This window comes from Manis pentadactyla, chromosome 4 (genome assembly GCF_030020395.1).
Source record: "Manis pentadactyla isolate mManPen7 chromosome 4, mManPen7.hap1, whole genome shotgun sequence".
Taxonomy (NCBI): domain Eukaryota; kingdom Metazoa; phylum Chordata; class Mammalia; order Pholidota; family Manidae; genus Manis; species Manis pentadactyla.
The window spans coordinates 176,205,784-176,227,514 of record NC_080022.1 but is presented as its reverse complement, the minus strand read 5'-3'; the positions used below and the strand labels follow the sequence as shown (position 1 = coordinate 176,227,514).

Sequence of the window (21,731 nt, the reverse complement as noted above, 5' to 3'; positions counted from 1 at the left end):
AGTCAGCCCTGTCCCATGGTCTTGCCAGGAAAGGCAGGAGGTCCAAACTTACAGTGTGTGGAAAGAAGCCCCTTGCAGGATAGGGTACAGGCAAAGTAGAGAAATCTTGCTAGGTGTCTGGAGAGAGAAGCCCTTTGGGTGGAGGCTGCAGAGAGGAAGGAACCCTCGCACCCTGCCATGAGAAGGCGCTCCAAACCCAGGCCAGGCAGGAGGGTCAGCAGTGCTGAGGCAAGTGTCACTTTTTGTGTGTGCCTTTTTTTTCCCCGTAAAAGAACTAAACAAAGAGGTTGCATTCAGTGGCCCCTCAGGAAGACCAGTCATTTCCTGAGGAGATATCAGGCCGGCCCAGGCTTCATTCATTGTTTCCAGTTTCCAGCAATGGCTGCCATTACCTGACCAGCTCCGCAGCCAGTCCGGTCTCTCGTGGCCTGGGAGAAGTTACCCGCGTGGTCGCTCCGCTTTTCACAGGCAGCTTTCTCATCTGTTGTGTGTGGGAAGTGTCTTCCGCCCCAGGGGCATGGCCTGAAGGCAGAACTAACTGCCCAAAGCCTTCACTCTCAGAATGCAGCTCTCTTGGACCCAAGTGGGCAAGATGTGGCTTGGAGTTCTGCTGACATTTCTGCTTTGTGAGTTTTTAATTCTCTTCCCACATCACTTAAACTTCATGAGAACTGAAACCTATGAAATGAACGTATTTCTTCTTTTTCAGGTTCAGGCCTCGAGGTACAAGAAAACTGTAAGTAAAGTTTCTTCCTAGCTTCATTGTCTCTCTCCATGATTTCTTAAACTTCATTTCATATTGCTTGGGTTTAATGTTTATAACAATTGAGAAAAATATTCCAGTGTTTATTCCCTCCTGGCATTTTTAGAAGGTTTTTAGAATGAAACAGTTGTTCTAAGTCAAGTTCTAGTCAGCGTATTCTAGAAGTAGCATGTATTTTCTAGATCCTAGTGAATTGCTATTTGTTAGGGGAGGTGATTAAAAAAAGGGATGATTCCATTGTTCTACCATAAATTTCTCATTTCATATTCTACCCCATCCCCAATTGTTTATATTGATAAATGAAATCAATCTGTTAGATTCATGAAGACAGAACATAGTTTAAATTGTCATTATGGCTTTTTTCTCCTAAATGATCTAAAATAGATGTTGGATTTCATTCCCCATCCACCCTTGAGTCTACGATTATTTCTGCAATATTTTGTGCTTGTGCACAGGAAGGGAGGCTTCAGCTTATCTTTGAAGTCTGGTTTATCATCCACTCTAGAGTTAATTTTGAATCTTTAAGATAAGCAGGTTTTGTTTTGCTTCATCTGAGACCATGTGAAGGAAGGGGCTCAACTAGATGTGCGTGCAGAATGGAGGGAGAGCCCACAGGGCAGGCTCCCCTTGCCAGAGGTCACTGCAGTCAACAAAGACTGGGGGTGACTGGGTTGCAGACAGTTGTCCAGCTCTTTGGAGAGGATGTATGTGGACAATGCTGGTTTGTTGAGCCAAGGCTTTGTGCGGCAGCTCCCGGACAGGATGGGCTAGTGAGGCTCCTAGAAAGGCCAGTCCACCTGGTCTTCTGCACCAGTGTCCATGTGCTTCATGGGTATTTGATCCCCTGGCAAGTAACCCGTGGAGGCAGAATATCCATGATCTTCATAATCATCCTAATTGCCTGCGCCTCAGAGGAATAGCTGCCTCGTCCACGGGAGAGCCTGCTAGCAGGCCATCAGCCCTAGAACCTTCACTATCTGAAAACTGACCATCAGTCTGGAGCCATAGGCCTGACTTAAACATTTAGAGTCCCTTTTCTTTGCCTCTTTTGCAATATATAAAATGGGGGTGATAAGGATATCAGTTCCATAGAGTTAGCATGGGGATGGGACTGGATAAAAGGAAGTGACCGGCGTGCATGTCTGGTGACCGGTAATGGCTTATGTCTGGTCCTGGCCCGCTGTACAGTCACAGCCCCTGCACCGCCCCTCTCTGTCACCCTGCCCATAGCCCCCAGCTCTGGTCTAGACCACGTCCTGCACTCACTCGTGCTTCTGGGCTTCTGTGTCTTTGCTCCCAGCTTCCTGTTTCCCAGGGCCCCCGGTTGCTGCTTCCCCAATCTCAGATGGAAGGAAATTGCCCTCTTCCTAGGGTTGCTAGAGAGAGGCAACTGTACATTCGGGGAAGACCTCAGGACCTCTGACTTCAAGCAGGGAGATGCCCACTGCTTCCTCAGGCTTCCAAATTGTTTTACAGTTGAGGAAACAGAGGCCTGGAGGCCAAAGGTACTTGGGCATGGTCAACACTTGGTGCTAGCAGAGTGGGGAGGCTAGAACCCAGGTCTTGCCTTCCTTAGACCACCCAAGACCACACCGTTTGGCACATGTGACTTGCCAGCTTGCTCCACATTGCCTGTTGTGCAGCTGAGGCCCTTGGGTAGCCATGGCCTTTCCCTTTCATCTCAGGCCCTCTCACCCAACCCCAGCCTGCTGGCCTCAGGAGATGACCTCAGCTCCATCCTCACCTAGAAACAGTGCTGTGTGGAGGGCACTCCCTCTGCTTCCCGCTGGCCCTGGCTGCAGGCTTATCTGCCTCCCCACCCTTCCTCCTGGCTTCAGACGAGATGTCTTCCCTGTGGCTGACCAGGGCCAGCCCGTCCACCTGGGCTCCGAGGGCCCCTGGATCTCACTCCATCACTTAGCCACTCTGCTCCCCATCCCACTTTTTAGTATCTCTATCTCCCCACTTTGGCTCTTTCCCCTCTGTGGACAAACACAATTGGTAGCTCCTGTTTTTTTAGGAAAAAGAAAAATCACAACCCATCCCCCTCCCTTTGTCTTACGTCACCCTCTCCATCCCCACTTCTCAAACTTCTCTGAAGGGTAGTTTACAGTCACTGTCTCTGCTTCCTCACCTCTCAGTCACCCCTGACTTAGCAGTCTGGCCTCAGCCCCCAAATCGCTGCCATTGGAATCCTCTCCAAAAGGTCAGTGAGTACCTCCTGCCATCAAAAGCCATGAACACTTCCAGCCCTTAGCTTTCTGGACCCCTGTGCCTTTGCATGAAGCCTCCTGCCTTGGCCTTCAAGACCCTCGTCCCTGGTATTCTCTCTGACAAACCCTCCTCCTCTTCCAAGGGAGATTTGTACTTTCCTGGGGGGCTGAACTCCTTCCCCTGGCCTCTGCAGGCTCCCTGGTCTTATCCTCCCTGGCACCCCCCACCCCCACACGCCCCCAGCTTTCACCTGAAGCACTATCTATGTCTCTCTGTCTGGTCTCTCCCTTTAGTCTATAGCAACGTTTCTAAAGCTGCAGTGTCATCCTGTCACCCCCTCCTGAAGACCCCCAGGACAAGGCCAGCTTGTCAGCACAGGAGCAAAGCCTTCTGTCCTGACACTTCCTACCTGGCCCTTCCAGCCCACATGCTGCTTCCTGTAATTACCTGTGCCCAGAATGCATTGGTTTCTCTGTTCTAGGTAGTTTTGCTGTAAGCATCTTAGCAGCAAGCATTTTTGCTGCATAACTAACTGGCTGTAAGGTAATTTTGCCATAAAAGATAAAAAAAAAAAATAACTGGTTGACAGTTTGATTTCATTTCTCCACTGCTGCAGGACTCCCATTTTTATGTTATGTAACTCAGCCTCATAGTGGTCTGTACAGGGACACAGAGTTTGGAACCCACATTTCCCCTAGAACTTTGGATTGTCTTTCAGCAGACATGTGACAATATGCCGGTGTAGAAGGCTGTCACAACATAATACAAAGCTCAGTTACCAAGGAACATCCTAGGATTTGACTGACACCTCTCTTAGCAAAGGAAGAAATTTTTGCAGAAAAAGGACAGGTGTGGTGCCAAATGAGAGGACAAATCAACAAGCAAAAAAAATTAAATATATATATTTAATTAATTAATTATAAATAAATTATAAAATTAAATAAATATATATCTATAGTATGTATATAATACCCATGAACGAAAGAGCTTGAAGAAAAGTGCTTAGGCACACTTAAACATAAAACCAGGTATTTGTGCGGTATTGCCATGAATCGATACACACTTTTAAAGTGTTCAAATATTTTGCATTTCATAATAAAACTTTCTAAATTTTGTTATTCATTTTTCTTGTTTTATGATCTTTTTAGTGAATGTCCCCCTTTTACTTTTCTTGATTTTATCTTCTATGGCAGAATTACCTTACTGCCAATTGGTTATGCGGCAAAGATGCTCAGGGTGAAAATACCAGGTGTGTGATTTCTCCTGCTCCTATGCCCTGGTACGTGCTCCTTTCTGGCCTGGAGCCCCCCGCACCTGTTCTCGGCCTGGCCCAGGGTTCAGTTCAGGGGCCCCTTCCTTCAGATTTCCCTTGGCCTCTCCTGGGCAGCCCTTCCTCTATGTGCTTACATTTTGTACTCCAGTTATCTGGGTCCCCACCAGCCTGCTCAATCTAGAACACCAAGGATGACTTCTTATTCCCCTGGTGAGCCTGGCTCCTGGCACAAGTGCTTGGTAACTGCTTCACTGACGGGGATGCAGCCTAAACTTGGAGGTGCTTGAGGTTCGGATAAGATGGGCAAGCACACTCGCTGATAAACACCAATGTTCATCTGGGACCCCATGCTTCATGGGTCCCTGTAATCTTCCAGACAATAGTGGGTGGCCACTCCTTCTCCCCTGCCAACCCTCTTTCTTTCTGAGTCATTTCCAGGTTGAGGGCCAAGTGGCTGGCTGAGTCATAGTGGCTCATCTTCCCAGGGAACATCAGCATCCACCGACCGGTGGCTTCAGACACTGGGAAGCAGCCCTTTGTTTCAGGGATCAGGGATTTGGCAGTGTGCTTCCTGGGCACTGTACCTGTGCTGCAGTAATGTTTTACTCTGGCTCCTCCTGCATCAGCCTTCACCTTTCCAGGTTGAAAAGATCTGACCTCTTTAGGAAGTTCCATACCCCCATCCTTCCAACACAACATCTCTAAACCTTTTAGGTCCAGTAAAGAAAGCTGTGGATCCTCTCTCCAGAAAAACACATACCTACATGTAATCAGAGATGGCTCACTGGCCCCCTGACACCCACCCATGAGCCTCTGGGCAGCCCAGGGAGCCCAGGCTATGAACAATTACTCTATGGGGTAAAAAGTGAGACCTACACACAGTAATCCAGTTTGGCTGCTCCTGACAGTTTATTCACAAAGAGGATAATGTTTTCTGTATTATATTAATAATCAGGTGGAGATTTTTGAAGATTGGTTGGGCAGTGCATTCATTGTCAGCTTAACCAATTGCCCCCAAATTTAGTGGCTGAAGACAATGGTTTATCATCTCACATAGTCACTGAGGGTCAGGAATCCAGGAGTGGCTTAGTTGGTGGTTCTGGCTCAGGGTCCATCAGGAGATTACAGATAAAATGTTGGTCAGTGATTTCAAGGCTTGTCTGAGGCTGGGGGATCTGCTTTTAAGCTCACTTGTGTGGCTGTTCCTTGCCAGGTGGGCCTCTGCATAGGGATGCTCATGACATGGCAACTGGCTTTGCCCAGAGTAAGTGATCCCAGAAAAGGGTCAAGACAGAAGCTGCAATGTCTTCTGTAACCTAACCTCAGACGTGACACACCAGCCCTTTTGCCGTATGTTGTTGGTCATGAGACTAACACTGTTACGACGTGGTGAGGGGAGCACATGCGGCCGTGAAGACCAGAAGGCGAGGCTCTCTGGGGCCGTCTCGAAGGCTGGCTACTGCAGTGCTGGTGGTGGAGGTGGCTCGTGGTGGTAAAGCTGCGTGTGTATTAAGTCAGTGAGGATTTATGTTTAGTTGAAGAGTTGGGGTTCATATCATGATCAGTTTTATAAAATGCTTTCCCTTCTCCCATCCTCCCTCCTTTCTTCGTCCTTGTCTGTTCCAGCTGGCCAAGGGAGTGTGCGGTTCCTGCCAGTGAGTCAGTTGAGTTAATTAAACAGATGTGTGTTAGAAAAACAAGATGGTGGAAGGGCCCCCTGCTAGTGGTATCATCCTCTCTGAAGGACCACCACCTGATGCTTTAGTCAAGTTTGCTTTAAAGTCACTTAAAAGTGGTATTGAAGTGGTATTCCTCCTATAAAAAGGAAATGAACTGGGCCTTGTTAGGAGGAGACCCAGACAGGGATAATGCTGAGGCTGAAGGCCTAGAGTAGGGAAGGACTGAGTTCCAGGTGGTCAGTAACTGTGCCAGCCTCACTCTTCTCTGAACCCCAGTATTGGATGCAGTGCCTGCAACAGAGGAGTCCTCTTAAATGTCTGCTGCATGAATGGTGCTAAGAAAGAGGGAAGGGGATGTCAACCAAGGGCCAGGCATTGGCTAATACTTACTCTGCCCTATTCAGTGCTCTCAGCCACATTGGTTCAGTCATTCTTCAAGGAAAAAATACCAGGGAAGGCAGGTACTAGGACTCCCCTTTTATGGGGGGAGAAGTAGTAGCCTGGATGGGTTGAGTAACTCCCAACACCATGCAGGTGATGGCTGTGGGATCAGGGATTTGGATCCAGGCATGCCTGACTTGCTTTCCTCTTATACCCAGCCCTGTGTTCCAGTCTGGGGCATAGCCAGCCAAGGATGTGCATTGCATTCAGGAAAGCAGCCACGTGCAGTAGGATGACTAACGCCTGGGATCCAGAGAAGTCACTATGATTAACCTGGAAAAAAAAAAGGTTGTCTTTTGAAAAAACTCACTAGAAATATGAAGTCAATATAGAGCTTTAGAGACCTCAAGACTCAAGAGTTAGTTTTCTATCTGTGACTAACAGAACCTAACTAACATTTCCCAAGCACTTCAACTGAGTTAGGGGCTGTGCTCTAAGTACGTAACCTCAGGTTGCCATTTATAGTTATTGTCACTATGTTTATTGTATGGATAAGCAAACTGAGGCTCAGGGAAGCTCAGTAACTTGCCGAAAGCCACACAGTTTATGAGCAGGAGTATGATTTGGCCCAGGTAGTCTGGCACTGCAGTTACCTTCTTCTCGCAAGAGAATCACTATACTAATCAGCATGGCTAAAATGAAGGAGGGTGTACTCAAGAGTTAGAGAGACCAGCCTTTCCCTATAATAGAAGGGACCACATTAATCAATGGGAAACTAAATGTGGTCCAAAGAAACTTCTGTGTGAGAACTCACCCAGCCGGCCCCTCAGACCAGAAACTAATAAGGAATAGAGAAAGACAGTTCTAAAGTTCTAAACATTTATGCTGCAGGAAATAACTTGAATTTAAACAAGCACCTTGTTTCATCTCATGAACTGATCAGATGCAATTTCTGTTAAATTAATTGCTCAAAAGAAAGAGACAAAGAGACAGGCGTGGACTGTTGTATTCATTTTAAAACTTGAGACATGTTATAGACAAATTAAATTCTCAGTTATTCAAAAAAGACTTGACTTTATTAAAAGAAAGGAAATAGAAAGGTAATTTTTGCCAGTATCTCTGGCCAGCTAGCAATCTATACATTTTGTTGCTTGAAAACTGATTTGGGCCCACTTATAAAAATTTACACAAGTTATGTTGTTCAATAGGATAAAATTAATGAAATCAGAGAGGAAAATAAGGGCAGGCAAATAAAACTGGCTGCTTTAGCACACAAAATGCATCCCAAAGTTTATTTGAAGCAGAGTTGGAATTATGGGTTTATACTTCTTAGAAGCCAAAACTAAAAGGAAAACAAGATCCATAAAGGAAAAATTTCAGAATCTACACAGTAGAAATGAATAAACACACTCTTCCCAGATGAGGCTGGAACACTATCTGAAACCAAGGGCAACATCCCAATGACATCCTAGGCTAGACAATAGCCGGTTCCATAAGACAATTTCTTACGAGCATCCAGTAGCCCAGATCCACATGCTGGATAAGGAACCAGAGGGAAGGTAGGACTAAGGTGCTTTGAGGTACATCAAAGAGCATAGTTAGAAACCCAGGGGGTTGCAGAAGGACCTATGGGCAGGACCAAGAGGATCCTCAAAAGACAGACCTGCCCTGGTCTGCTCTGAAGCTCAGACAAAAGGGCTTTGAGCATACTGGACAAATAATCGGTGAGCATAGTTCAGACTCTTCTAGCCTGGAAGATTTTCATAATGCCTAGCACCAATCAACCCATAGACAAAAATAGAGAGCATCCATTTTGTTTGTTTGTTTGTTTGCTGTGGGCTTGTCATGTATGGCCTTTATTTTATTGAGGTACTTTGTATGTAGCCTTTTGAGAATGGCATCTTTAGCATATAATGCTTTTTATATTTATCCATTTTGTATGTATTAATAGCTCAGTCCTTTTAATGCTGAGCCGTATTTCATTGCCTGGCTGTGCTACAGTTCATCTCATCGTTAGTTGAAGGACATTTGGGTTGTTTCCAGTTTTGGGTGATTATGAGTAAGTTGCTTAACATACATATGTACATGTTTTGGTGTGAACATAAGTTTTTATTTTCCTTGGGTAAATACCCAAGAATGGGATTGCTGTGTTATATAAGTATATGTTTAACATTTTCCAAAGTGGTGGTATCATTTTGCTCTTCACCAGCAAAATATGAAGGGATATATATATGTATGAATATGTGATATATATAAGCATACATGCAAGGATGGGGTTGTGTGTGTGTGTATGTGGCATTCTTGTCAGCCCTAGGTGTTTTAAGTATTTAATTTAATCATTCGAATAGTTTTTTAGTGGTATCTCATTGTGGTTCTTTTTTTTTTTTAATTAAGGTTTTATTGATACACACTCTTATGAAAGTTTCACATGAAAAAAACAATGTGGTTATTACATTCAACCATATTATAGTGTCCCCTTCATACCCCATTGCAGTCACTGCCCATCAGTGTAGCAACATGCACAGTCACTGTTGCCTTCTCTGTGCTACACTGTCTTCCCCATGATCCCCCCCAGACCATGTGTGCCAATCATAATACCCCTCAATCCCCTTCTCCCTCCCTCCCCACCTGCCCTCTCCCACCCCTCCCCTTTGGTAACCCCTAGTCCCTTCTTGGAGTCTGTGAGTCTGTTTCTGTTTTGTTCCTTCAGTTTTGCTTTGTTGTTATACTCCACAAATGAGGGAAATCATTTAGTACTTGTCTTTCTCTGCCTGACTTATTTCACTGAGCATAATACCCTCTAGCTCCATCCATGTTGTTGCAAATGGTAGGATTTGTTTCTGTCTTATGGCTGAATAGTATTCCATTGTGTATATGTATCACATCTTCTTTATCCATTCATCTACTGATGGACACTTACGTTGCTTCCATATCTTGGCTATTGTACATAGTGCTGCAGTAAACATAGGGGTGCATAAAGAGCATCCAGTTTTAAGCAGTTCACCTTCTCAGCATCCCGCCACTGTAAATCAGTTTCAAAGTATGATCTCTAGTCAGCTGAATTCTGTTCCCAGCCTTCGGTTGCTGGATATAAGCCAATTAGATGCTGGATGACATGGGCTGGAAGTGATACATTTGGCTAGTTGATGCAGGGCCTGGTTTCTAGAAGAGATTAGGTAGCTAGGTGGGCACTGTGGCTGCTCTGGGCGCTTGACCAGAGATTCCCCTCATTAGCAGAGGAGAAGCTGTGCTCTGCTTCTAATGGCAGATGAGGATGGGGACTGCAAGTGGCTGCCGCAGAAGTGGTTTCAAGCTCTTACCGTCAAGTAGAAAACACAGCTGGGGCTGTGCTGATTTGGTCAGGCCTGGGTGGGGAAGGAAGCTCCTGGGCATGACCACCCAATTTCAGAACACTGGCAGCTGTCATTTATTAAGCAATTACTGTGTGTGCCAAGCACTTTCCTGGGTGTTTTCCTGCTCCTTTCCTGTAAGTCCTTGAGCAGTCTACTCAGTAAGCATTGTTCACCCATCTTACAGATGAGGAAGCTGAGCTCAGAGAGGTTAGTCACCCGAGGTCCCACAGTAAGTGATGAGCCCGGATTTGAATGCCTGTCTGCCTGAAACCTGTGCTCCCTCCAGGAGCCATGATGTGGCAGCTCACAGGCTGTGTACAGCTTATGGACGTGTTTTATTTGTCACACGCTGAAGGCTGCCTGGAAAATTTTCCAGGGGAGAATATGAACAGATTACTACCAAGGGCCTCATACTTGACCTTCTATACACCATCATTACCTGCCTGGTCCCTATAGGCATTTGGAACCCCTGGACACTATACTGCGTAAGAGGTGATAATAGCAATCTGATGTGGTGAAGGCCACCAGGACAATGTTGATTCTGAGATAACAAATGTGTCTGCTTTCCTCCCCTTGGCATTTAGCTTTCACCATCAACAGCATTCACATGGAGTTCCTGCCAAAGCACTTGGTGCAAAATGGGGAGAACCTGACCCTGCAGTGCATTGTGGATGTCAGCACCACCTCGCATGTCAAGCCTCAGCACCAGGTGCTGTTCTTTAAGGATGATGTGCTGTTTCACAACGTCTCCTCCACTGAGAACACGGAGAGTTATTTTATCCCCCAAGCCCGGGTTTATAACGCAGGAACGTACAAATGCACTGTGATTCTGAATAACAAGGAGAAAACCAGTGTGGACTACCAGGTGTTGGTGAAAGGTGAGTCCTGGATTTGAACAAGCAGATGAACCAACCGTCATCCTTTTCCCTTTATCTGCCCGGCATTTTCCTAAACTGAACGTACAGGCATTAGACGTGCTCCCAATATGCCATGCTCTTCCTCACCTCTGGCTCTTTCTGTCCTGGGGTTAACCTTTTCATCTCATCTCCTCGCGAGCTACTATTTCTCCTTCAAGGCTCAACTCAGTGATCTCTTCTCTGATACTTTCCCAAACAAAACTGATCTCCTCCAGGGTCCTGGTCCTTACAGCTCTCTTGCGATCTCGATGTCTAGTGGTATTGGTAGGAAGGCCATGGGGCTGAATGTTGGCAAAGGGTTCTGCAGTCACTCTGCCTGATCCCAACCTGGGCAAGTCCCTTAGCCTCTCTAAAGTTTAAAATTATCATCAGTGAATTCTCATCCAGCTCAGGGAGTTACTGAGAGGATTAAAAGGTATCATGTAGGTAAAGGGGTCAGTATAATTTCCAGCACATAGTGAGTTCCCAATAAATGGCTGTTACTGTTTCACTCAGATTTCAGCTATTTCTCACACATCTGTCTGCCCTTCTGGATTGTGAGGTCATGAGGAAAGAGATGGTGTGTGGTCTACTTTATATCTCAAAGAATCTGGTTCATAGTAGGCACTCAATAAATGATCATGAAATAAGTTAAACAGATGAAAAGGGAAGTAGAAATGGGTAGAGATGAATGGGGGGAAATCATAGCAGTAAATTTGGGTTCAGAGATAATAGGGTTCCATTCTCTCATTCATTGATGTACTCCCTGAGGAAGCATTTCCCAAGGCGGCAGTCAGGAAAAGACAGGTGCAGGCGTATGACATGAAAATTCAGCTGGCAGGGCCTAGCTCAGGAGGCAGTTACGGTCTGGTAGAGAGGAGAGACCTTTAGGCAAATAATTACAGTATGACAGGCATAGGATCTGAGTGCCTTTGGAGCACAAAATCAGGAGGAAACAATTCTTCCTGGAGAAGTTAGGGACAGCTTCCTGGAGGAAGGGACATTGGGTCCAGACACAGAAGATCATGTAGGAGTTTGCCTGATGGTGAAGTGGGGCAAGGGCAGAGGAATGAGACGTAGCGTAAGAGTGAAAGAGCAGAGGCTGGGAAAGAGGCTAGTATCCCAGTAGATGGCCCTCGGTAGAATGCCCCAGCCTCTCAGACTGTCCGATGGACAGACGCGGGCACAGCTGGCCTGACATCCCTTTGTGTCACCAGGGGCCACAACCACAGGAATGTGGACCAGCCCTTCTCCATCTCCACTGGAGACAGAAGGAACCAACCAGTCCAGGCATTCACATTGGTGATGAGGAAAGATGGATTGCCCAAGAGTTTGGGAAATATATATTGAAAAGAAATGTGCTGGCAGGCTTTTGAAATATTGGGTAATTCTGCTTAAAACTTGGATGATTTAATGGATAGAGTTGGTGAAACCAGCCCTGTGCTTCTTTGACAGCTACTGCACAACTGTCATTTCTGCATTTTTTTTTGAGAGGGCATCTCTCATATTTATTGATCAAATGGTTGTTAACAACAATAAAATTCTGTATAGGGGACTCAATGCTCAATGCACAATCATTAATCCACCCCAAGCCTAATTCTCATCAGTCTCCAATCTTCTGAAGCATAACAAACAAGTTCTTACATGGTGAACAAATTCTTACATAGTGAATAAGTTCTTACATGGTGAACAGTACAAGGGCAGTCATCACAGAAACTTTCGGTTTTGATCACGCATTATGAACTATAAACAATCACGTCAAATATGAATATTCGTTTGATTTTTATACTTGATTTATATGTGAATCCCATATTTCTCCCTTATTATTATTATTATTATTTTAAATAAAATGCTGAAGTGGTAGGTAGATGCAAGATAAAGGTAGAAGACATAGTTTAGTGTTGTAAGAGAGCAAATGTAGATGATCAGGTGTGTGCCTGTAGATTAAGTGTTAATCCAAGCTAGACAAGGGCAATAAAACATCCACGGATGCAGAAGATTTCTCTCAAAACAGAAGCCTCACCTCTGTTGATCCCCAATTTCTCACCTGATGACCCCCCTGCGACTGTGCCTGTCTTAGGTTGTTCCTCCCTTGAGGAATCTTACCCGTCTCTGGATAACCAGTCATCTTCCGGGGCCATACAGGAAAATGTAAAGTTGGTAAGTGAGAGAGAAGCAATATTGTTTGAAAAGGTTAGCTTTTTACTTCTTTGCATATTTATGCCCTGTGGCTTCTATGCCCAGCATTTGTCTTGAGGTATCTTTACCACTTGGAAGAATTATGATACTCGGTAAATTCAATATGAGGCACAAATTCTATTTAGGGGTTGTCATTACGAAGGAAGAAGAAAAGCTATAGAGGTAGCAGATGGAAGAAAACATGGGAAGATTGATTCTTTCTTTGACATATCTTCTTGTAGAGTAACTTCAGCATGTATAGGTTTTAAACTACTACTTAAATTGCGCACACACATTAACATAATAGGAGTATAGTTACATAACCAAAGCATATCTGTAATTACCAGCCATCTCCAGTGAAACCAAGAAAATCAGTTAGGCACCATAGGCATTTGTGAAAATTTATCTATGATATGATGGATATTGTCCAACTGAACTTGAACAGTCTGAGAGAAATCAGACAAATTAAAACAACCCATTCCTGGGAACTGTTCACATCCCATATGTTCTTTTAACAGTAGATAGTCTGTAGTTGTAAGATTTTGGAGTGCTACAACTTGCACTTCTCCTAATTCTTGGTTGAGTTCCCACAGTATAGATCCAGTCAAATTTGTTGTTTTACTGTATGCACAGGCCAGTTTAGATATCACCTTCTTCATTCCCATGGCAAGTCCAGGAACCAGTGGGATGAATGCAGCTACAACTGCAGCATTGCCTGGATCTTTGTTGAGGTTTTTTGATGATCATCTTCTGGTATGACTCTTCCAGAGAGTGCTGATGTTGGAAGTTCTTCCTCATATCGTATCTTAGTTCATTTTCTGGGTAGCCCAATTAGGCTTTGATCCTCTGTATAAACACAAACAGACCCTTTGCCCACACTTTGATATGCCCTTTATACCATTGTGTAGAACTCATTGGAGGTCTCCACATTTTTTTTTTAAGAGAAAGGAATATTATCAGAAAAATGTACCTCCATAGCCGACATTTCTGCATTTTTGTGCTCACTTTTGGGATCAGAATGGTCATTCTTGCCATTATTACTTCCAGTAATAAGAACTACCATTTTATTCGGCCCTCATGAGAGAGAGGTTCTAAGTGCCTTACATGCACTTCACTTAACCCCTGCAAAAGCACTGAGAGACCAACACAACTGCTCCCTTTTACAGGTGCAGACACTGGGGCTCACAGAGGGCGGGTGGCATGCTCACTTCTCATAGTTCATCAAAGGCAAAGCCAGAGGTAGAATCAAGATCTATTTGACTCCAAAGTTGGCCTTTCTAATTCTTGATTATTATGATAGGTCTTTGAGGTATACAAAAGGCAATTTGTTCATTCACTGAACACTTATTGAGTCCCTACTGTGAGCAAGGCCAAGGACCTAACAATGGGCAAGACATGATCCCTTTCTTTGGGGCGCTCAGCCTGCAGCAGGGGGACACCTCCTCAAACAGCTGCCAGCAGAGGTGACAATAGTGGAATGAATATATTACAGGTATTTTGACTGGGTAGGTCAGCAGAAAGATTCATAAGAGTCATAAGTGACTCGTGTGTGTGTGTGTGTGTGTGTGTGTGTGTGTGTGTGTGTAGCACATCTGGGAAGAGGCAGGTTTCAGATGCAAGCAAGTCTATCTGACTCAAAGATGGCACTCATGAGCTCCAGAGTAGGGGCCTGGACAGGACATCTGGCCTCAGCCAGGCTCTCCCAGCCCACCCTAATCTGACCCTGGTCTACCACCCAGTGTGCCTTCCCCTCCACCCCTTTCTCTCCTGCAGGTGGCCCTCCTGAGAAGCCACTCATACTCGTTGGCACAGGCGGTTCCCCACATGTGTGCTCCCTCAAATGCCTGCCCTTAGCCCCCATCCCACCTCATCTGCCCAAACAACACCCTTCCCCCAAGGTTCCTCTCGATCCTGTTCCTTTTGAGAATCGTCTCTGAGCCCCCTTCCTGACTGCTCCATCTCTCATTGTTTCTGTGACACACTCTGATGCTTGTTCATTTTCAGCTTTGCTTTCTGAACTGGGAGAACTGGGAGAACTGAGAGACAGGCCATGCATCTCCTCTGTCTCCCACCCTCATTCCCACCCCAGCCTCTGGCTTTGGAGTCAGACAGACCTGGAGTCAAATCTCGGCTGTAGGGCTTATGGCCATGAGCTTTTGGATGAGCCTTGAACCTCTCTGAGGTTCACCTTGTTCATCTGTAAATGAGCATAATTTTACTTTTCATGCCCACCCAGGTTTATTATTATAATTACTTGGGGTCCTGGATATAGAGTCTAATCCTGCTTGTTGACATTCAATAAATTATACTGACAATCATAGTAATACTAATAAACCTTGGCTATTTTGTTTTGTTTTGAACTATATCAGCTGGGAAGACTTTCCTTTCCAATGGGATCATAAATGTTGAAAGCACCAACCACATCTTAAATATGTTTTGTATTTTTCAAAGCGTCTGGTAACACATCCATGCTCGGTAACTACTTCGTAGGTAGCACTGGGGTTCTTGGACAAAACGAAAGCACGTTCAGTTGGGTCAACCACGATGACTCAGAGGAGGGAGGCTCATGCTGCTGGATCAGGCTGATACTAATGGACTTTCTCTTCTCCCAAAGGAGTGTCCAATCCCAGAGTGACACTGGACAAGAAAGAGGCAATAGAAGGAGGGGTTGTGATGGTCAATTGCTCTGTCCCAGAGGAAAAGGCCCCAATACATTTTACAATTGAAAAATTCAAACTACATACAAAAGGTGTCAAGCAAAAAAGAGAAAAAACTTCTCAGAACCAGAATTTTGTGACTCTGGAATTCACAGTCGAGGAACAGGACCATGTTATATCATTCCAATGTCAAGCTGGGATTGTTTCTGGGACCAATGTGGAGAAGTCTGTATCTGTCAGGAGTGAACTGGTCACCGTGACAGGTCAGAGTCCTGCTTTTCTTTTTGCAATTTTTACTGGTTTGCTGGTTTTGTCTGGGGGGAAAAAGCCCAGAATTGGGGAAGGGGCTGGGACCTTCTTGCTGGGCTGCTGCTCTCAACACTGTTCTGAATCTATGAAGTCTGTATTTTTCATGCTCTTTGATGGTGACACAGTTTGATTATATATATATTTGTGTGTGTGTGTGTGTGTGTGTGTGTGTGTGTGTGTGTGTAAATTTCACTCAAGTTTCACAAACAACCCTTAACCTCTGGCCATGACTCACTGAAGTGGTGCATTATGTGTCCCGCAATTTGGAAACGAAGGCTTTAAACCCATGTGGGTCAGACACCAGGAAGTGGGGTCTGGAGGGAACTGGGAGGGGGGTGAGCCAGGATCTCAACCTTTGCTTTTTGATGGAACAACTACCCTCTTCTTCCCACCCTGCATCACCAAGGCATTGAACCAATAGGAAACAAACGAGGTGATTGGAGAATGCTCTCAGGAGAGAAAGGCGAAGCAGAGGGAAGCCTGGGTGTGAGCTCCAGGGCAGCCAGCGGCTCCCAGGGAGCTGTGGGGGAAGGACTCTGTGAAGCAGGGATGAGGCCGGGGAGGCACGCTCTGATGCAGACAGCCTCGAAGATTCTCAAGCTAGGAGCCCTGGACTATGTCATAAATGACCCTCTGCTTTTGGTACCTTACTTCACCCCTGCCCAGTGTGTGTGTGTATATATATATATGATTTTATATGGTTTTCTGATTATAATGTTTTTCTCATTATAATGCTTGGTATACATTAAATTTCCAGAAAATGTGATACAGATACAGTATAAGGTATAATGTGACATTCATTGTACCTCTACTCAGAGAAAACCACCAGTATGAACCCCCTTGACTTTTTCTGCTTACACGATCACACTCCCACACAGTTTTTGTCTGTTTTTCTTTGTTTTTACAAATATAGGACCTGTCAAACATACAAATTTAATAATATTTTCTTAACTGAACAATATGTTATGGACTCTTGTCCAAGTCAAGAAATATTTTAGTGGCAACTCAGAATCCTATTATGGGGATATGACATAATTTATTGACCTAATTTTCTGTTGATGGGCATTTAGGTATTTTCCCAGTTTTTTGCTATTAAGACAATTGTGCAATGCACATACGGGTACTAATAATTTGTGTACTTTTGCAAGTATTTTATTTCATTATTATTCATAGAGCTGATTCATAGCAGTCAAATTGTGGATTCAAATCTTTGGTGCATTTTGAATATTGATACTGCCAAACTGTTCCTAAACTGTTCCTCAGAATGGTTGAACATTTCCATCAAAAGTGACACTAGTGTTTATTTTCTTGCATGCTTTGCAGCACAAAATATTGCCAATGTTCTATTGTTGTTTGCCTCTAATTGAGGAACAGGGATATATCATTGCTGTGACTTATATTTCTTTGGTCTTCACTGGGGTTGATCATGTTCTTTATGTTTACTGGTCTGTTACATTTCTCCAGCATAAATTGCCTGCTCATATGCACCTTGTCCTTTTTAACTCTTCCTGATTGATTTGTTTGAGTCCTTTTAAATGAAAGAAACTGGCTCTTTGTCAAATACTATGCAAATATATCCACCATTTCATCATTTGTCTTTATTTTATGATAAGTATTCCAGGCAGAAGCTTTTAATCTTTACAAAATCTATCCATCTTTTGTCTTTGTGGCATCTCAGTTTTGTGATTCATATCTGAAGTTCCTCTATATTCCAATATTATGAAAGAAAAAAATGCACCTGTTTTCTCTTAATGTTTCTGTGCTTTAATTTTTTTTTCTTTCTGCATTCAGATCTCTGGTGTATCTGGAATTAATTTGGATGTAAGGAAAAGCCCTTTAGCTACTATTAAGTTACTCCAGCGGGTACATGTTGAAAGTCCTAAAAGATGCCCTCTTTTTTGACTTTTACTCAGGAAAGCAGACTACTTTTTTGAGTGGTAGCATTTATTGTGAGTTTAAGTAACCTTACAGTTAAAAACTAATGAATATTAAAGTATTATATCAGTGAGATTTTTAATGTCCCTATCTGTATTTTCCATAGTTGTAATCTATGTGTATGCTCTCTCATGCTCCACTGTATTTTTTTGTGGGAGCAAAGGCCTAACCCTACTTTTCCCCTTACCATCTCCTAAAGATCCTATGCCCTGGTATCTGGCCCTTGTTTTATTAAAACAGTATTTTTCAAACTGTGTGAGTCATGAAATCAGTTTAGTCAGATACAGCCAGCATTTAAAAAGAGAAATAGAATAGATTAGAAATTACTTTGGAGGTGCATATGGTGATTTAAATAGTGTTTCCATGGAGTGGTACCATTTACATAGTTGTCACTTTTGAGAGTTATAGAATATTTATGTTGAAATGCCGTAGTTCCCAGAAACCTTGTGGAAAGAGCCTAGAAAAATTCTTGGGGAGCAGAGTCTGTTTCCAACTGGTGTGGTTATTTGTGCAGACATTTGAAGAAGGTTCTGCAGATAAGATCTAGAAAAGGTGATTTGGCCTTTGGGAAGCTCAAGAAAGTTAGAGAAGTGCAGTTAAGAGGAAGGCTGGAGATTCAAGACTGAGCGAAAAGGAAAGGAACATCGTAGCAGCCAAGGTGAATTTTAATTCTTAAGAAGAAACAGTGGTTGACAACAAAAAGAGCAGAGAAAGGGAGGAAGTGCCTTTTCTCTGCTGCTCAGACTTGACCCTGAATCTGACTGGCTTGTCCTCTTCTTGTAGAATCCTTCTCCAATCCCAAATTCCACATCAGCCCCAAGGGAATGATCACAGAGGGAGATCAGCTCCTCATTAAGTGCACCATTCAAGTGACTCACCTGGTCCAGGCATTTCCAGAAATCATAATCCAAAAGGACAAGGTGATTGTGGCACACAGCAGGCATGGCAATGAAGCCACCTACTCAGTGATGGCCATGGTGGAGCACAGCGGCAACTATACATGCAAAGTGGAAGCCAGCCGGATATCCAAGGTCAGCAGCATCGTGGTCAACATAACAGGTAGGGCTGCTCTGGGCGGTGTCGGCATTTGGCAGGTCGAGAAGTGGCCGTGCTGGAATCCAGGTTGGCCAGTGAGAGCTGATGCTTCCGCTCCTGCTTGTCTGAACGAATGCTTTCGGGCTCAGGCGGGATGCTTGCAGGGGAGAGTCCATGCAGAATGAACAGGCAATTAGCTGTGGTGGTTGGGGTGCAGGTTCTGGCATCAGATCCCAGCCTTGCCCCTCACTACTTCAGTGACCTTGGGTGAGTTCCTGAGTTTCTCCTTGCCACAGCTCTATGAGATGGGGATAGTGACAACACTCACCAAAAGGACTGTTACAGTGACTAAATGACGTGACTCTCTTATAAGGAGCCTCATCAGAATAAGCACTCAGTGAACGTTAGTTTGCGTTACTGTCACTTATTCTATCATATTTACCTTTCCTCTGTGCCAAGCATGATCCTAGATCCTAAACACAGATCTTAAGTCAGGGTCAGAAGTGAGAACGCATTAGTAAGCTCAGAAACAGCAGTAACAGTTCCCCTTTCTTGGATGCTGCATGACCGGTTTACACACATTTTGATTTCGTGCTGTTAACAGTGCTGTGAGATGATTCTAGTTTTATAGATGTGGAAACTGAGGCTGAGAGTTTAGGTAACTCACCCAAGGATTACAGGATTACCAAGTGGCAGAACAAGAGTCACCCTGAAGCCCGTCTGGCTTCCAAACCATGTACCTAAAAATTCTCTTGGACTCCTTCCCCACATACCTGGCTTTACTTTTCTTGAGAGCACTTATTGCCAAAAAAAATATACTCTACCTCTTCCTGTTTAGTGTATGTATTCAGGCACTGGCATGAAAGCTGATGAGGGTAGGAACACTACCTACGTTATTCAGTGCTTTGTCCTTGGTGCCTAGGACAGTGCCTGGCACATAGTGGAACTTCAGTACATATTTGTTGGATGAATGAATGAACTTGGCATGACAGTGTCTCAGAGGGCAGAGAGTGTCAGCACCTCCTGTTTCCCAAGTGAAGTTTCCTCCACTGCCTGAAAGCCTCCTATGTGTCAAGCACTAAGTGCACAGTTACAAGGACAGTCAGCAGAATCATAGGTAGGCTGCCAACTGCCCAATTGGGTGATTCCTTCTGGTCTATAGTGTATGCTAGCAGTTTAGGTTATTATTGATAATGACAAATATTTTGATGCAGCATGAAATTTTTCACTAAGACATACCTTACCTCATTAGAGAAAAGCACTCAATTCACCATATATTGAGTACCTTCTGTATGCTGGGCAACTTACAGGAAGAGAGAGCTACCTAAGGTCAGACTTTGCCCTTGAAGAAATCCACAGATAGAAATAGACCATTAGAATGCAATGTAGTAAGGAAGTACAATAAAGGGCCAGGCATCCTGCTGCGAGAGGGCCCGGTGTGGGCAGCACCCTCACCCTCAGGCCAGGCTTAAGAAAGCATGAAGCATCACTGGGCCATAAGATACTAGTGTAGCTGGTCACCCTATCCAGAAGTCTGTGTCATGATGAGTGTTCAGGTCAGTCAGTAGGTCACTATCGCAGGCCCAGAAAGCAAAGTTCTCCACTCAGCCTGCCCTTCCCACCCCCTCAGCCTGAGAGCTCTGTGGTCCTGAGCTCTCTCCTTTCCATGCGGAACTAACTGAACCACCAGGCTGGCAGGCAAACAGCCCTGTGTCCATGTGCCACCAAGCCTTTGGAAATGGCTGCAGGCCCACTTGTGTATCTGGTTGTCCACACCCCATTGCCATCATGCCTCACCGTAAATGGCTCTATATAGTAGTGTTGGTGGCTCACAATAATTTTGTGAAGGTAAAAACTATTGAATTAGTCATTTGTCTTTGGATAGAAGAAGGATTTCCTTCACCCCTCACCCTCACCCCCAGCACTGTCTGCCTTTTTAGACCCAATCAGTCACCAAGCGCTGCCAGGTCTCTCAACTCTGTCCTGCCTTCTGTCTCTACAATCATGCCCTAACATCGGCCCTCACACAAGGATTATCTATCGCAGAGGTCCCCCTGAGCATCTCTGCTCCAGTTCACCCTGCAGCCAGCTACAGGAGAAGCCCTCCTAAAATGGTCCCTAGATGACATCACTATTCCTGGGCTTAAATTGGTGATCCTCCACCTTGGCACCACCCCCATCCAAGCCTCCCTCCCCCACCCAGTCACTGTGCAGACAGAGCATCCGTCTCCACGCACTCTGTGTGAGTCCTTGAAGGACCAGGTCTGCAGTGCAACTTGCCTTCCATCACTGATCCTTAGACACAGCCTGGCACACGGTAGGAGCACAATCAGTGTGTGTTCAGTAAGTGAATAAAAGACAGATCCGTATTAGTCCACGTGATAGTCAAGCCGGTTTGTTTACATTGCCTCTTTACAATCAAACCATTCTCTAATACTTCATTTCTAATCTGAAACCATCTTGCACTCACTTCAACAAGGTGGTTTCTTACTTTTTGCATTTTTGTTTACATATTTTAAATGTAGAGTCATTGCTTTGGGATTTTTCCTAAATCATTTTTTCAAGTTTTTTGGTATCTGCTCAATGGGATTATAAGGCACTTTAGGGTGTCAATTTCTTTGGTTCCTTTTCCCCAATCTTAACCTAGACCTTTTGATGGTGCTCTGGAAACAGATAGTCAGTACTTATCATGGAAGGGAGGAAGGATGGAATGTGCCTTCATGAAATACAGATTAATTATTGGGATCCACCTTACTTCAAGTTGTATTCCATTCCCTGTTGAGGAAACAAGGAAGGTACTGCGGCCTGATGATGATGGAAATGGCCTCCATAGCTAGGCCACACCATCGATGACAATGACAGTGTTGATTTGCACCCCCAAGCCTGCACAGCAGATAAATTTAGAGCCTAAGGTAGAAGTTGATTCCCTGACCTCTGGCTGCATTCTCGATCTCAAGCCCAAGAAGAAGCCTTCCTAAGAGGAACTTTGAGACTGGGTCCCTTTCTCAGAGGGCACATAGTCCAGAGTTACTGACTCCTTCCTGTGTCAAGGGCTATA

The 21,731-nt window shown here is 44.6% G+C and overlaps 1 protein-coding gene across 3 annotated transcripts in view; it reads left to right on the top strand.

Moving 5' to 3' along the window:
- The first annotated feature begins 342 nt into the window (after positions 1–342).
- The window catches only part of PECAM1 (platelet and endothelial cell adhesion molecule 1), a 55,148-nt gene continuing 33,759 nt past the window's right edge, over positions 343–21,731 (top strand). The window contains exons 1-5 of one of the 3 annotated variants that reach the window (XM_036899939.2): positions 343–626; positions 710–736; positions 10,248–10,541; positions 15,352–15,657; positions 18,422–18,697. In XM_036899939.2, coding sequence (XP_036755834.2) covers positions 563–626; positions 710–736; positions 10,248–10,541; positions 15,352–15,657; positions 18,422–18,697 — 967 coding nt within the window. In that variant the 5' untranslated portion in view covers positions 343–562. The remainder of the gene's footprint in view (positions 627–709; positions 737–10,247; positions 10,542–15,351; positions 15,658–18,421; positions 18,698–21,731) is intronic. The other 2 variants (XM_036899937.2, XM_036899938.2) reach the window with 2 other exon arrangements.